We start from the raw sequence: 17,177 nt of genomic DNA on the forward strand, positions 1-17,177 counted from the left end.
TCATAGCAACATTATTCACAAGACCCAAAAGGAGGAAACAACCCGTATGTGTGCCAGGAAATGAATGGATAAGCGAAGCGTGGTATAATTCATGCAATGGAAGATTATTCAGTAGTCTACATTGGACGATAGGTCTTTAAATTACCCAATATTTTCAATTGCCTACGCTTCAGTTTCCTGTCTGTAACAGTGGTTAATTTCACATTTAGTCCACACTGAGCAGAGTAATTTGCTCATCAATCATCTAGATTTCTTTTTTTTTTTTTTAACTTTACTGTAAACCTCCTCCCCTAGGTAGAGACTATAAAACTACAATTTTAACAATTTAAAAATTTTAACTACAATTTTAGCTGTTAAGATTGTATCTATCATGTGTGCTGTACTGTGTACATGCACTGCTCTAAGCTCTTTACGTATATTGCCTTATTTAATCTTCACAACAGCTCTTCAAAGCAATAGTATTATCAGCTATAGTTTCTTTTTTTATTTTTCTTTTAGATAATTGCTTTACAGCATTGTGTTGGTTTCTGCCAAACATCAACACGAATCAGCCATAGGTATAATGGGTGATGGTCCCTCCCACTTACACCTCCCTCCCACCTCCCTTCCCATCCCACCACTCTAGGGGTTTGAGTTCCCTGAATCATACAGCAAATTACCATTGGCTATCTATTTTGCATATGGTAATGTATTAGAAAACTGAAGTACAGAGAGGCTAAGCAATTTACCCAAGGTACCACAGCCAGTAAGACATGCGGCTGTCATGGGATGTGGCAGTCTGATTCCGGAACCTGTCCCTTCAACACTGTGATTATTAGGGAGTGGAGTAAGACTTGTTTTACTACAAACCAGTTGTACATAGATAGTAGTAGGCTACTATTTTCAACTGTTTAATTCTTTAATTCACTGTGTCTCAAAGTAAATGTTTGGGTCTCCAATATGATTCATCTGAGTGGTGTTTTTTGTTTGCCTTTTCAGCACATGCTCTCCAAAGTGGGAATGTGGGACTTTGACATTTTCTTGTTTGATCGCTTGACAAACGGTAAGTCACCCAAAAGAATTTTCACTAAAATACACACCGTAAAATGGGATTAATTTTGTGAAAAACAAAATTTATTTTTAAACACTGTTATTCTTTACTTCTTTCTTTTCCCACGTTCATAAATCTACAGCCATCCTAGAAGGGCCAGGGCAAAGGGAAATTCGTTCAGATGAAGAATAAGGGTTGAATTTGGACTTCAAATCTTAATACAATTTCCTTCTGGTCTTGATGACTCCAAAAGCATTTAAAAAGCACAGATTAGATCTTTCCTTGCGTAATACTTCAGCCACATGCAAAAGGAGGTCATTCGTTCTTAGTTGATGAAAACTAGAAACATAAAGGCATATCTGATCCGTCCTGACTCTTACTGGAGCCAATGGTTTTGCACTTTTATTAAGTGAGTGAGTCTGCTCCATTGCAGGTATTGTTCAGATATGCTTGGCATCATGAGAAGAAAATAATTGCTGAGGATAGAGTACAGAAGCTTAGATTGCAGCTGAAGGGAAAAGTAAAATTCTTATTGGCTCCACTTTTTAAATTCTTGTGCCTATAGAGGTTTCTCTTAAGCAAATAATAAGATCCTATTGTATTTTTAACTGCCCATCGAACAAATCTGATAATAGGGAATCAGTAAAAGACATCACATTTAATGCTAACCATCATCTACCATGGCCTTCCCAGGTGGTGCCAGTGGTAAAGAACCCACCTGCCAATGCAGGAGACATAAGAGACAAGGGTTTGATCCCTGGGTTGGGAAGATTCCCTGGAGGAGGACATGGCAACCCACTCCAGTATTCTTGCTTGGAGAATCCCATTGTCAGAGGAGCCTGGTGTGTTACAGTCCGTAGTGTTGCACAGAGTCGGACACGACAGAAGTGACTTAGCACGCACACACTCATCATATACCAGGCTTGTGTTTTAAGTCATTACAGAAGATTTTCCTCACCATTCTATTCCTGACGAACAACATGTAGTGGAGAGAGATACAGCCTCAGACCCTGAAACTGAGCTTTGTGTGCATGCGTGCTAAGTCTCTTCAGCCGTGTCTGACTCTTTGTGACCCTATGGACTGTAACCCTCCAGGCTCCTCTGTCCGTGAGATTCTCCAGGCAAGAATACTGGAGTGGGTTGCCATGTCCTCCTCTAGGGGGTCTTCCCCACCCAGGGATGGAACCCACGTCTCCTGTATTAGCAGGCGGATTATTTACCACTAGCGCCACCTGGGGAGCCTGAAAATGAGCTTTACACTGTCAAAGCTAGACCATATAGGGACGTATCTCATAATCTTGCGTCTCACTTTGCTCAAGTCAATTGAGAAATGGGGACCAGCACATGAAATTAACCGAGAACAAAAGAATTAGTTCAACGCCCTTTATTAAAAAGAGAGTATAATCACAACTCACAAAAATATGAAATGAATATGTCAATGATTTTATTTAATTAAATTAGTTACAGATTCAGTAAAATGCTACAGCTAGTTCAAAGGAAAATTCAAAGAGTCATATATATGTAAGCAGTAAGAAAGGCTGAAATGAATTTGTCAATAGCTGGGAAACTGGGAGGGGAAAATCAATTGTATTTCCCTCTACTTTCATTTTCATTTACACAGACAAGAATTGTCTGCGATGATATTGGTTATCTAAAATTTTGATTCTTGTGAAATAGCTCAAAGATAATGAAAGCTATAAAAACACAGAGAATGAGATACCCTAAATGAGTGTGCTTAAGCAACGCATAGTTTTCCATTTAAGATACCAGTCCTTTTCTTAGTCCATTTCAGTCTTTCATAAAACCTGCTGCTGCTAAGTCACTTCAGTCGTGTCCGACTCTGTGTGACCCCATAGACGGCAGCCCACCAGGTTCCCCCATCCCTGGGATTCTCCAGGCAAGAACACAGGATTGGGTTGCCATTTCCTTCTCCAATGCATGAAAGTGAAAAGTGAAAGTGAAGTCACTCAGTCGTGTCCGACTCTTAGCGACCCCATGGACTACAGCCCACCAGGGTCCTCCATCCATGGGATTTTCCAGCCAAGAGTACTGGAGTGGGGTGCCATTGCCTTCTCCATCATAAACCCTACAATGCTTTTAAAACTCAAAGTCCTTATTCTCTAGTGAACAATATTTCTTGAATGCTTAACAAGTTATTGTAGGTTCAGTTTTGCACCTCTGCTGACTTGAGTTACAAAGTATCTCATGGTCAAATCTCATCTTGAGTGATTTTCCAAAGGAAGAATAGGCAATATGGTGGCTTAGATACCCCTATATGTAAAAATCATTTGAAACCAACTTAAGACACATTTTAAGTGGCCATTAAACTGAGCATTTTTTTAAATACCCATACAAAGACATACACACACACACACACACACACACATGCACACATGTGTGTATGTACCCCTGGTACTGCTATAGGCAGATACCTTCTAACTCTTAATGTTTTCATTGCCTGTGGTATTGGAGAAATGTCTGAGTTAATTTTTCTTGTGCAATAAGAGAAAACCTGGGACCAGATCATCATAATAATATCCTTTGTACTTGGATAATTTCATATCTAAAGAGGAAAAGAAATGATCCTATCAGAGAACTTTCATTACAGAAATTTTGGATCCTATTGTCTGTCTTGATATTTTAATTGTAATGAAAATGAATTAAAGCAGCTGACTGTTTTCCTATAGGAAACAGCCTGGTAACATTGCTGTGCCACCTTTTCAACACCCATGGACTCATTCACCACTTCAAGTTAGATATGGTGACCTTACACAGATTTTTAGGTAAGTCCTTTTTTCCACATTTCTACTCCATTTCTCATGAATAATGGCAGTCTACAATACTGTTTAATGTAAAGTGGTAAGAGCCACAGCATGGTAGATGAAGACCTCATATTAGTCTTAAATTATACATCTTCATTTTAAAATACAGTTTATCTATTTAAATTGTTGAAAAAATATTAGTTATGCTTAGGCTTAAAATATAAAGGCTATGTGAAGACAGGGACTTTGCTGATGGTTCAACAGTAAAGAATCTGCCTGCAATGCCAAAGACACAGATTCAATCCCTGTGTCAGGAAGATTCCCTGGAGAAGGAGATGGCAATCCACTCCAGTATCCTTGCCTGGGAAATCCCATGAACAGAGGAGCCTGGCGGGCTTACAGTCCATGGGGTCACAAAAGAGTCGGACATGACCTAGTAACTAAACAACCACAATGTAAAGACAACCATCAAGAGCAGATAACTGTCAGAGAAGTTACTGATCTGCTCATATATTAACAAAACCCAAGCAAAGTACTCCTCAAATAATGCCACTCTGGACATGAGTTGTTGAAATATTCAATAGGCTTTTTTTTTTAATGAGAAGAGAACTACTGTGTATATGGACTTCCCTGGTGGCTCAGATGGTAAAGCGTCTGTCTACAATGTGGGATACCTGGGTTCGATCCCCTGGAGAAGGAAATGGCAATCCACTCCAGTACTATTGCCTGGAAAATCCCATGGACAGAGGAGCCTGGTAGGCTACAGTCCATGGGGTCGCAAAGAGTCAGACACGACTGAGCAACTTCACTTTCACTTTCACTGTGTATATAACACATTGAAGGCAGTGTTTTGGGTATGTTATTTCTAACAGTTTCAGTAACTCTGCAAGTTGGGCGCTGTCAATATTTGACCCATGGATAAGGAGAAGTACAAAGAAGTTTTGTTACTTGCTCAAGGTCAACAAATTGTAATTGGCAGAGCCTCCATCCAGGGCCAGGTCTGTTGGATGTGAAAGCCCACCATCTTTCCACCCAACTGCACCATCACTCTTCATCAAAAAGCAGTCCCAGCTCTCATCTGACTTTATGTATATGCTTATGTATCTTCCAGTGAATTATCCAGGACACATTGTTTATATTTTTTTTTATTTATTTATTTTGGCTGTGAGGGTCTTTGTTGCTGCTCAGGCTTTGCTCTAGTTAGAGTGCCAGGCCTTCTCTTGTTGCAGAGCATGGGCTCCAGGGCCCATAGGCTTCAGCAGTTGCTGCACGTGGGTTCAGTAGTTGTGGCCCGCAGCCTCCAGAGCACCGGCTCAGTGGTTGTGGCTCACCGGCCTTGCTGCTCTGCTGCATGTGGAATCTTCACAGACCAGAGGTCAAACCCACATCTCCTGCATTGACAGCTGACTCTTTATCACTGAGCCATCCTTGGCACATTTTTAATCACCAAATAACTGCCCTCTGCCTCTTAGTGTGTTCCTGACTTCTTTGACTTGCCACGTGGCAGTGTTTTGAATTTGAAAGCTGACTTGATACATCAAGAAGAAAATAATGGTGATGATGATAACAACAGCAGCAGCAGCCACCAGGCTTCTATGGTGTTTACACATGCTGGGAACTCTTCTAAGAACTTGCATATATTAACCCGTTTAATCCTTACAGTATGCCTTTGAGATCAAAGCTATTATTATCCCTACTTTATAGAGGAGGAAATAAAGGAAACTTGGTTAAGTAACTTTCCCAATATACATAAGTAATAGAACCAGGATTTACATATAATAGTAAGATAAACCTGCTGAATAAAAGGTACATGTGGCACAACAGGATTATTGGAAACCAGCCAGAGCAAGGCTCATTCCAGAAACACAAATAACCTCAAGCTAATTGTGTTCCGAGAGATTGAGTGAAGTAATCCCCATGAATGGAGCCAAATAATTTCAATTTGCCTAAAGAGGGAGAATGCAGATACTTTGAGCATGTGTGCACACCAGAGTATGTGTGAAAAAGCTAGAGTCAGTGACAGAAATAACACCAGAATCTACAGCCAAAGTCATAGGCTGGGCTGAGAGAATATGGCCACACTCGAAAATCAGGACGTTCTATACACACTGAATATATTGCATCTTAGGCATTGCCTTGGTTAACAGCTGAAACCGGCAAGTGGCTTCTGTAAATTGCAAACAAAATTGCATTATGTCTGTGGTATCAAGAGCACTCTGGTCCTTAGATTGGAAGGGCATGAAAGATAATCATTTGATCTGAATAAGATAGAAATAAATCTAAGGATTCCTCAGTTGGATCAGTGAATTTCCACCTGAAGAATCCCAAGGTTTGCTCTGGTCTGTATTTGTTATTTAAGTGATAAAGCTATCTTTGGATGAGAGCAGGGCTTTTCAAAAGGAAGCTTCTTTTATGGCATATTATTCATAAATGGCAGCAAACTTAATTAAACTATAATGTGAAATAAAGTTGTCCTTTTCCCACATGTTTATTTTGCCTATGAATGAGAGCCTTCATGAATGCCAAAAAGAGGTGATTTATGAAGGTGGTGAGGAATCCCAAGGGCCTCACAAATCCTTCTAGCCTTTCTTCCCTCCTCCCTCTCCCTCTTCTCCGCTAACAACCTAGTAGAACTGCCAAGCTGGCAAACTACCTTCCTTTCTAAGGCATCCCCATGTTGCGCATTTGGGAGTCGCCGCTATTTTTAAGCAAAGGAGACTTCAACAAGTCTGAGCTCGTGTGTCCTTTGTGTTTTGTTTTTAGCTGATTGAGTTATCTGTTTACCTCCTAGTCATGGTTCAAGAAGATTACCACAGCCAAAACCCGTATCACAATGCTGTTCATGCAGCCGATGTCACCCAGGCCATGCACTGCTACCTAAAGGAGCCAAAGGTAAGGCAAGCCCACTGTCCCCCCGGCCATCTGGAAACGCCAGGTAAACTGCCTGCGGGGCCCCAGATCGTCCGACAGAACAGGGCAACTGGGTTATGAGTCCTTTATAGCATGAATACAAATTGCTTATATAAAGGGTTCACGGACTTCTCTGGCTATCCAGTGGTTAGGATTTTGCCTTCCAAAGCAGAGTTCAGGTTTGATCCCTGGTCGGGGAACTAAGCTTCCACATGCCTCGAAGCCAAAAAAAATCAAAACACAAAACAGAAGCAATATTGTAATAAATTCAACAAAGACTTTTTAAAAAAATGGTTGACATCAAAAAAATCTTTTAAAGAAAAATTTTTTAAAGTTTCAGTATCAGCTCTGAAATCATGAAAGTAAGAAAGAAAGAAAGTATAATAGTCACGAAAGAAAGTAAATTTTCTTTATAATTTATATATTTGCAAGGCTGCATTAGGACAAAAACAACCCTCTCTATGACAATCTGCATCTTAGATATCTTCAACAATTCAAAAAGTTAGGTGCTTTTGCCTTGATACTATGCCACACATAGTACCACACTGAATTTTTCTAGGAAAAGTCTCCCAGCTCATGTTTTTTGATCAGCAAGTAGAATTACAACTCCTCAAGACCCAAGTTCCACTTCCTACTGAGGCAACTAGACATCCCAATTCCAGCCCAAGAGAACCTGTGTACATCAAAGACATCTGAAAAGTATACCCAGACGCAATGTATTAATCAAAAATTTTAAACATGATGATAATGCTGGTTACTCCAAACCTAAACATTTCTTAGCCATATAAAACCTAGCTGGTATAACATATCGGATGAGTTTTGTTAGGGTTTTTGGAAAATGATACCTCAGTCCAAGACACTGTTTAGTTCAATCAGTTTTAACATCAACCACTAAATATACAGACATTCCCAAGACAAAACTGGGTATGCCTCATCCTTATAAAATATCCCAAAGAACTTAAAGCTTTTTTTATTTAATCCTTAAGTAATTTGAAAATTGTAATATATCACAGTTGTATATTTAAAGTTAATGCTAGATTCCCATTTTCCTGCTTGTTTCCTTAGCTAATCAAAAAAAAAAAAAAATGACAGCTTCTCACACATTGCCTCACTCTATTACACATTGGAGAAATATGCAAATTTTGCAATTCAATCCACTATTGATTTCATATTCAAAGAAGTGGCAATGATATATTGGCTGAATGATATACAAAAGTGATTTTTTTAATGTGCCCATCACTTTGGCTTCAACTGTTTCCTTCACTTACAGCTTTCCTGGGAGCAAGGCTGACTTAGACTCTGCCTGTCCCCTCCCACCATAGAGAGCAGTGTTGCCAGCAGTCAGTGCTATTACGACAGCAACACACGACAAGGGTAGCAGCAGGAAGAGGAGGCCACCTGGAAGAGCTACATAATTTGAGTTGCTGAGTTATTTTCCTCCCAGTTCTTTCTTCTTTCCTGAAATTTCATGGGGCTGTTACCTTACTGACAGCTTCAGAAGGTTAAGGTCTGAATGACAGGCCCAAACGATACTAATACGATGATTCATTCCATGTGATTTAGCGAAAACAAAGGCTAGCCTATTTTGGGAAACACACCAATCAGTCTCCCAACTCCATTTTTTAACAGCTCGCCAGCTTCCTCACGCCTCTGGATATCATGCTTGGACTGCTGGCTGCAGCAGCCCACGATGTTGACCACCCAGGGGTGAACCAGCCATTTCTGATCAAAACGAACCACCACCTCGCCAACCTATATCAGGTAAGGGAGGCAACAAGATACATTATGGTGAACTGGTTTAGGCCCAGTACTGGAACCGGAATCTCACTCTTGGAAATAGCCTTCATTCAGGGTCAGCCTTAGTGATGACCACAGCCAAACAGCATGGATTTGAAATAGGTTCAGAATATCCCCCAGGGAAGATAAAATTAGTTTGCAAGGATATCCAAGGAATTCAGTTTGCTCCAAAGCAGGTTTGAAATTGTCCTAGGTCGAACAGGATTCCTGAGTCTGCCTTCTCATGGTCTGAGACTATCTGTCTCCATGGGAATCATCTAATATATAACGGCCAGTTGAAGCCAGTCCTTGTAGAACTTCTATAAATTATACTTCCCAGATGCAATTCTTATTCAGACTTATGTTACATCTCTAGGACCATTTGTTAATCACATTTTAATTTTTTTGTTGGAGTATGGTTGACTTACAATATTATATTAGTTTTAGGTATACAATATAGTGATTCAAAAATTTGATAGATTATACTTCATTTATAGTTATTATAAAATATTGACTATATTCTGAACCTTTTTGGCTTCTGAGACAAAGGTATATTATCAAAGACAATAAGCATACTTTGTTGTTATAAAATATTTCAGCAACACTAGTAGTTTGACCTGAAGAACTCTTATCTCTGATATTCCTTCAGACATTATAACCCTCTATCATAAATGAGTTATTCCCAGAATTTTCAACACAGTTTTTGGAAGACCTTTGGTTGTCATTAACAAAATCATTGCCTACAAGGGAGTCATTGATCTCAACTGTAGTATATCTTTTGGTTAAAAAAAAAATCAGTGCAGGAAGAATTTCTGCACTGAAGGATTCCCAGAAAACAGATGCATTATATAAGATGGTAGAGCTTGAGGATGCATTAATTCAATAAAGCACAGCTGGAACATGAAACAAAGCCTTTTCCCATTCATCTGATTAGCTTTTGGTCCTTATAGGAAGTGACATACCAAGGTTTATGAATCCCCCTGATACATACTTCAGCACTGGGCTCTTTTGGGCTGTCAGCCAGTACCTGAAGCTAGGGTAGTAATGACCATAAAGAGAGGACAGGGTGACAGAATTTAGAAAAACTTTTGATGATGTTCAGTTCAGTCATTCAGTCGTGTCCAACTCTTTGCAACCCCATAAACCGCAGCACGCCAGGCCTTCCTGTCCGTCACCAACTCCCAGAGTCTACCCAAACCCATGTCCATTGAGTTGGTGATGCCATCCAACCATCTCATCCTCTGTTGTCCCCTTCTCCTCCTGCCCTCAATATTTCCCAGCATCAGGATCTTTTCAAATGAGTCAGCTCTTCTTATCAGGTGGCCAAAGTACTAAGTTTCAGCTTCAACATTAGTCCTTCCAATGAACACCAGGACTGATCTCCTTTAGGATGGAGTGGTTGGATCTCCTTCAGTCCAAGGGACTCTCAAGAGTCCCTTGGTGTTGGTCTTCTCCAACACCACAGTTCAAAGGCATCAGTTCTTTGGCACTCAGCTTTCTTTATAGTCCAACTCTCACATCCATACATGACTACTGGAAAAACCATAGCCTTGACTAGACAAACCTTTGTTGGCAAAGTAATGTCTCTGCTTTTGAATATGCTGTGTAGGTTGGTCATAACTTTCCTTCCAAGGAGTAAGCGTCTTTTAATTTCATGGCTGCAATTACCATCTGCAGTGATTTTGGAGCCCAGAAAAATAAATCAGCCACTGTTTCTACTGTTTCCCCATCTATTTCCCATGAAGTGATGGGACCAGATGCCATAATCCTAGTTTTCTGAATGTTGAGCTTTAAGTCAACTTTTTCACTCTCCTCTTTCACTTTCATCAAGAGGCTCTTTAGTTCTTCTTCACTTTCTGCCATAAGGGTGGTGTTATCTGCATATCTGAGGTTATTGATAATTCTCCCAGCAATCTTGATTCCAGCTTGTGCTTCCTCCAGCCCAACATTTCTCATGATGTACTCTGCATATAAGTTAAATAAGCAGGGTGACAATATACATCCTTGACATACTCCTTTTCCTATTTGGAACCAGTCTGTTGTTCCATGTCCAGTTCTAAAAACTAAACAAAGAAAATAAAAATTAGAACTAAACTTACTAAACTATCTCAGAAGCTAAATGTATTGCTTGGGAAAAGCATAAACATATGACTAGGGAAAAAATGAATGACTGAAATGAAAGCTCCCAAATAGATTTTCTGTTCTGGTTGTGTTTTAAATCTGACTTTTCAAATGTCTTTAAACAAAGAATATAAAGTAACAGAACTGGCTGCTTGAACTACTTCCATATAATGTAAAGTGAAAGTCGCTCAGTCATGTCCAGTTCTTTGCAACCCCATGGACTGTAGTCCATGGAATTCTCCAGGTGAATACTGGAGTGGGTAACCCGTTGCTTCTCCACGGGATCTTCCCAGCCCAGGGATCGAACCCAGGTCTTCTGCATTTCAGGCAGATTTCATATAATATAAACGCTTGCCTAATTTTAATTTCTCAATGTCAAATAAATCACATCAATGGAGTTTAAGAGAGTATCTACTCTACTGCCTGATTTGTACATAAAAATGAGGGTCATAAAACTGTGCTTTGACATGTATAATAGTATATATAAAACATGTAGTGAATGAATGTTTGGACACAAAGTCAGAAAGAAATATGCCAGATGTTAAACATGCAAAAAAAATAGGAAAGTAAAAGTAGAATTTCATCAATTAACTACTCACTGCTAATGAACAAAAATTGATTCTCAAAAGAAAGATATTGCAATCTATCTTATTCAGATACTAAAAATGGTCTCAAAAAATGGATTCCTTACTCAAACTTTTAAAGTGTAATTTTTAATAATAGTTCATCTCTCTGTTAAATATAAACATTCCAATATAACCAAATTCTGCAGCCTTTTCAGCAGAGCATACATGTATATTTTGAACTAGCAGCTATTTATTACATGCATCAGATCATATATTAGTATCTAGGGGTACAAAGATAAATAAAATTTAATCCCTGCCCTTGGACATTGGTGCAAACTCAGATGCTCAAAATGTGCAAAATCCAAGAAAACTTAATCCCAGTTTGAAAAACATTAGAGGAGTTTGCCAAAGATATACATATATTCTTCTGTATACTTACATAGAAACAACTTTTTTAAAGCCTCTGAAGAATAAATACCCATGCTGTTCTTTGTATACAAATGTGTTACAACAATAAAATGAGCTATTATTTTTTTTATAGCAGTTAATTTATGCATCTCAACTGTCTGGCCTGATCCTCAATAGTAAAGAGAAAGATCTTTTGGCTAACCACTAGACAGAAATTGGCATAGAAGACTAAAAACCAACATTCAAGATATTAACTTCATCAGTCCCCTGCTAAAACCGTCTTGGACTCTCTTGAAGGCCAGAGATCAATGTATTTAACTTAGGAATAGTGTTGAAAACAAAACAGTATCACTTAATGGCATAAAGATACTTCCAATATCCTAGAGCTGTCTAGTATAAAAGTATAAAACTTTTATCAGCCAAATTGGGACTTTATATATTAAAAGTAAAAATTATTAAGAGGACCTGAAAATAATATGAAATCTTAATTATGTCCAAAAAAATATGATGGCTTTTACACTTGGCTAAATACCATTGCTTATCAAACACCATTTCTTATTGACTATATGAAGAAACTCCTAAAAGAGAAAGAAAACTCCTTTTAAAATTCAGTTCAGGGACTCCTTTGGTGGTACAGTGGTTAAGACTCCATCCTGCCAAAGCAGGGAATGGTCAGGGAACTAAGATCCCACATGCTGTGCAGCGCAGCCAAAAAGATTTTTTTAATTCAATTCAATGAATTGTATAACTAATCTTTATTCAACACTTACTATGACTCAGAAAGTGAAGTCCTTCAGTCATGTCTGACCCTTTGTGACCCATTGGACTGTACCTACCAGGCTCCTCTGTTCATGGGATTTCCCAGGCAAGAATACTGGAGTGGGTTGCCATTTCCTTCTCCAGGGGATCTTCCTGACCCAAGGATCAAACCCAGGTCTCTAACATTGCAGGCAGACGCTTTACCCTTTGAACCACCAGGGAAGCCCTGCAAGAGTCAGACCATGATTCAAACACTGGCTAAATGATTTTATCTATTATATTATTTAATCTTTACAGTATCCCAGTTACGTAGGTACTATTGTCATAGCTATTTTCCAGAAAAAAGAAAATTGCTATTAAATTTAAGTGAGCTCCCCTGGTGGCTCAGATGGTAAAGAATTTGCCTGCAAAGCAGGAGACCCGGGTTCGATCCATGGGTAGGGAAGATCCCCTGGTGAAGGGAATGGCTACCCACTCCAGTATTCTTGCACAGAGAATCCCATGGATAGAGGAGCCTGGCAGGCTACAGTTCATAGGGTTGCAAAGAGTCAGACACGACTAACACTTCCTTATAATAAGCAGCTAATTAATGGCAGAGCTGGAATTAGGACTCAAGACTTCTACCTCCAGAGCCAAAGTGCCTAAGCACTATACATACCACCTCTAAAATTCATATTAATCACCAACAATGTGCAGGAAGCTAAGAACTCTCCTCCAGGGCCTCCAGCAGGAGACAAGTAGCTTAAAGTGGGAGAGCCTTTACTAAGTACTCTATAGCAGCTAGCTACAAACAAAATGTGATGGGAAGACAGAGGCAAAAGAGAAACTGATTCTGTATATGGTTTCTGAAAAAAAAAAAACCTTCATGGCAAAAGAGTGATATAAATGTTGTCTTGGAGTGTGAGTAACATTTTGAGTAGCAGGGCAGAGAGTATGGCACTAACGGAAGCACAAGCCATTGTACTTTGGGGATGCCAACCCGCAATCCAGAGGAACTGCAAATGGACTGTTTCCATGGCCTTGAGCTGAGCACAGTCCTGTCATGAATGGCCCTTCCCCTCAGCTCAATGACTTGGGCATATATGATGAAATGTATATTCTCTCTTTGATAGACACTGTAGATTAGTTGTACGGAACATGACCTGGGCCAGAAAGTCTTCCCTCTGCATTAAGTTGTCAATGAGGAACTGGCATAACTCTTTCAGTTTTCAATTTCAAGAAAAAAAAAATCATATTATGTAAAATATCAACTCAACAAGACCATTAAAAACACAGGATATTTAAAAATCTTTGGCAATATAGCCTTTTAGCCTACCATGGCCTGTTGGTACGAACAAAGCTAGTGGAGGTGATGGAATTCCAGTTGAGCTATTGCAAATCCTGAAAGATGATGCTGTGAAAGTGCTGCACTCAATATGCCAGCAAATTTGGAAAACTCAGCAGTGGCCACAGGACTGGAAAAGGTCAGTTTTCATTCCAATCCCAAAGAAAGGCAATGCCAAAGAATGCTCAAACTACCACACAACTGCACTCATCTCACACACTAGTAAAGTAATGCTCAAAATTCTCCAAGCCAGGCCTCAGCAATACGTGAACCGTGAACTTCCTGATGTTCAAGCTGGTTTTAGAAAAGGCAGAGGAACCAGAGATCAAATTGCCAACATCCACTGGATCATGGAAAAAGCAAGAGAGTTCCAGAAAAACATCTATTTCTGCTTTATTGACTATGCCAAAGCCTTTGACTGTGTGGATCACAATAAACTGTGGAAAATTCTGAAAGAGATGGGAATACCAGAACACCTGACCTGCCTCTTGAGAAATTTGTATGCAGGTCAGGAAGCAACAGTTAGAACTGGACATGGAACAACAGACTGGTTCCAAATAGGAAAAGGAGTACGTCAAGGCTGTATATTGTCACCCTGTTTATTTAACTTCTATGCAGAGTACATCATGAGAAACGCTGGACTGGAAGAAACACAAGCTGGAATCAAGATTGCCGGGAGAAATATCAATAACCTCAGATATGCAGATGACACCACCCTTATGGCAGACAGTGAAGAGGAACTCAAAAGCCTCTTGATGAAAGTGAAAGTGGAGAGTGAAAAAGTTGGCTTAAAGCTCAGCATTCAGAAAACAAAGATCATGGCATCCAGTCCCACCACTTCATGGGAAATAGATGGGGAAACAGTGGAAACAGTGTCAGACTTTATTTTTCTGGGCTCCAAAATCACTGCAGATGGTGACTGCAGCCATGAAATTAAAAGACGCTTACCCCTTGGAAGGAAAGTTATGACCAACCTAGACAGCATATTCAAAAGCAGAAACATTACTTTGCCAACAAAAGTCTGTCTAGTCAAGGCTATGGTTTTTCCTGTGGTCATGTATGGATGTGAGAGTTGGACTGTGAAGAAGGCTGAGCACCGAAGAATTGATGCTTTTGAACTATGGTGTTAGAGAAGACTCTTGAGAGTCCCTTGGACTGCAAGGAGATCCAACCAGTCCATTCTGAAGGAGATCAGCCCTGGGATTTCTTTGGAAGGAATGATGCTAAAGCTGAAACTCCAGTACTTTGGCCACCTCATGCGAAGAGTTGACTCATTGGAAAAGACTCTGATGCTGGGAGGGATTGGGAGCAAGAGGAGAAGGGGACGACAGAGAATGAGATGGCTGGATGGCATCACTGACTCGATGGACGTGAGTCTGAGTGAACTCCGGGAGTTAGTGATGGACAGGGAGGCCTGGCGTGCTGCAATTCATGGGGTTGCAAAGAGTCGGACACGACTGAGCTACTGATCTGATCTGGCCTGTTGGTTGAGACAGAAATGAGATTTAAGGAAACTATATGCAGATTTTCAGGTGATGTACCTATATACATGTTTCTAGGGAGGGGATCCATAACTTATATTCATGTTTTAAAATGAGTTATAGATTCAGAAAATAATAAGAACTGTGATAATGAGTGAAAAATACACACACACACACACACACACACTATATATATATATATATATACACACACACAAATATACACATATATATATTACATAATGGGTGCATGCATGCAATAATATCATGTGTGAGTGTCTGACTCTTTGAGACCCAACAGACTGTAGCCTGCCAAGCTCCTTTGTCCATGGGATTTTCCAGGCAAGAATATTGGAGTGGGTTGCCATGCCATCCTCCAGGACATCTTCCCAACCCAGGGATCAAACCCGAGTCTCTTACATCTCCTGCGTTGGCAGGCAGGTTCTTTACCACTAGCACCACCTGGGAAGCCCAGTATATATACATTTACATGTATATATATATATATATATATATATATATATATATAAACTGTGCATTCAGACACACTTAGTCAAAAAGAATAACCAAGAAGTTATGCCAGGAATTATGTGGCTTTGAGAACGCCCTGTGCGTGACTGTGTACAATCCAGAATTACTATAAATGAGATAAAATGGAAGAGAGCTTCCTCTCCCTCCTTTTGTTGGCTGTACTCTTTTAGTTCTAATAAATAAGAAGATCATTGCATAAGGCCCAGCCTGTGCTTCTGCCCTGAGATAAAGAGAGTCAGGGCAGCTGGAGTAAAGGCCAGGCCAGAGGACTCTCTCCCATTGTCCTCTGTCTGGGTCAGACTCACTGGCTGAACTGCCAACCCAAGTTCAACTTGAAGACCATAAAGGCGTTTCCACCTGGCATCTCTGTCATCAGACTGGAAGCAGTCCAGCTGTCTGTGGTGAACTAAGAGGTGCCTAAGAGCATGTGAGAGATACAGTTGAGAATTATTTTCTCTGTCCCTCCACCCTCCAATCTTCTAACATATGGGTTCAGCAGTTTTTCAAAATAAACATTAAATCAGATATGATATTGCTTATTACAGTTATAAAAGGGATTGCTTTCAGTTCAATTCAAAATCTAGAATATGATACCAATGAACTTACTTACAAAGCACAAACAGACTCACAGACATAGAAAACCAACTTATGGTTAAAAAAGGGGAAGGCGAGGATAAATTAGGAGTTTGGGATCATCTGATACAAACCACTATGTATAATATAGATAAGCAACAAGGATGCATTGTATAGCACAGGGGACTATATTCAGTATCTTGTAATAAAACATATAAAAAATTTAATTGCTTTTGATAGAGTCCAACTTCATATTAACTATTGATAGAGCAACCCAATGAATAAAATAATTGTTCCATGAAGCATCATATTTATTGCATTCCCTACTTGTCTTGAAGAGGTTTATAATCATTTTTCTTAGTCATTTATCATAAGCACTTATAAGAGGCCAGCATTTTTAACCACTTTTTATTCTTAACGACTCTGAACTGTAAATACAAAGTTGACAGAGCCAGGAGACGTGTTCCTCCCACAGGGTCCTATGACCACTACTCTGACAAGCAACTGCAAGGATTATATGTAACCCCATAATTTTTGCAGCATGAAAGGTGTTTGGGGCAAGCAGAGTGAAAATTGTAAAAAGGAGGTTCAAATTTGATTTTCTGTTTCCTAAACTTTCTGCTGTTCATCATGAGGTTGCCGTTGTGGGCACCTCCATGGCCCTGATCTGAATGAACCCAGGCCTGCCCCATGGACAAGCAGTTCAATGTCCATCCAGGCTCCTTGCCCTCAGAGCAGTATCTTTGGCAGATGCAGATCAAACAAGAGAAAGACATCTTCCAGTGGGCAGTAAATATAGCAGAGCTATAGTTTCTTCAAGGGCCAAGGTCTTGTTCAGGACTCAAGGAGTTTCTGTTCCCCTGAGACCTCCTGAGCTGGGGCTCTGGCAGCATCACCAAGGAGACCACTGGGCTTGTTAGGGAGGAACTCAGTGAC

General features: G+C 39.9%; 1 protein-coding gene across 4 annotated transcripts in view; it reads left to right on the forward strand.

The window, feature by feature from the left end:
- Positions 1-17,177, forward strand: part of PDE7B (phosphodiesterase 7B) — a 379,394-nt gene that overhangs the window by 327,640 nt on the left and 34,577 nt on the right. For all 4 annotated transcript variants that reach the window (XM_061428070.1, XM_061428069.1, XM_061428068.1 and 1 more), the window contains 4 exons: positions 979-1,042; positions 3,718-3,813; positions 6,584-6,684; positions 8,332-8,463. In XM_061428070.1, the coding sequence (XP_061284054.1) occupies positions 979-1,042; positions 3,718-3,813; positions 6,584-6,684; positions 8,332-8,463 (393 nt within the window). The remainder of the gene's footprint in view (positions 1-978; positions 1,043-3,717; positions 3,814-6,583; positions 6,685-8,331; positions 8,464-17,177) is intronic.

Source organism: Bos javanicus, chromosome 9, assembly GCF_032452875.1.
Source record: "Bos javanicus breed banteng chromosome 9, ARS-OSU_banteng_1.0, whole genome shotgun sequence".
Lineage (NCBI taxonomy): Eukaryota > Metazoa > Chordata > Mammalia > Artiodactyla > Bovidae > Bos > Bos javanicus.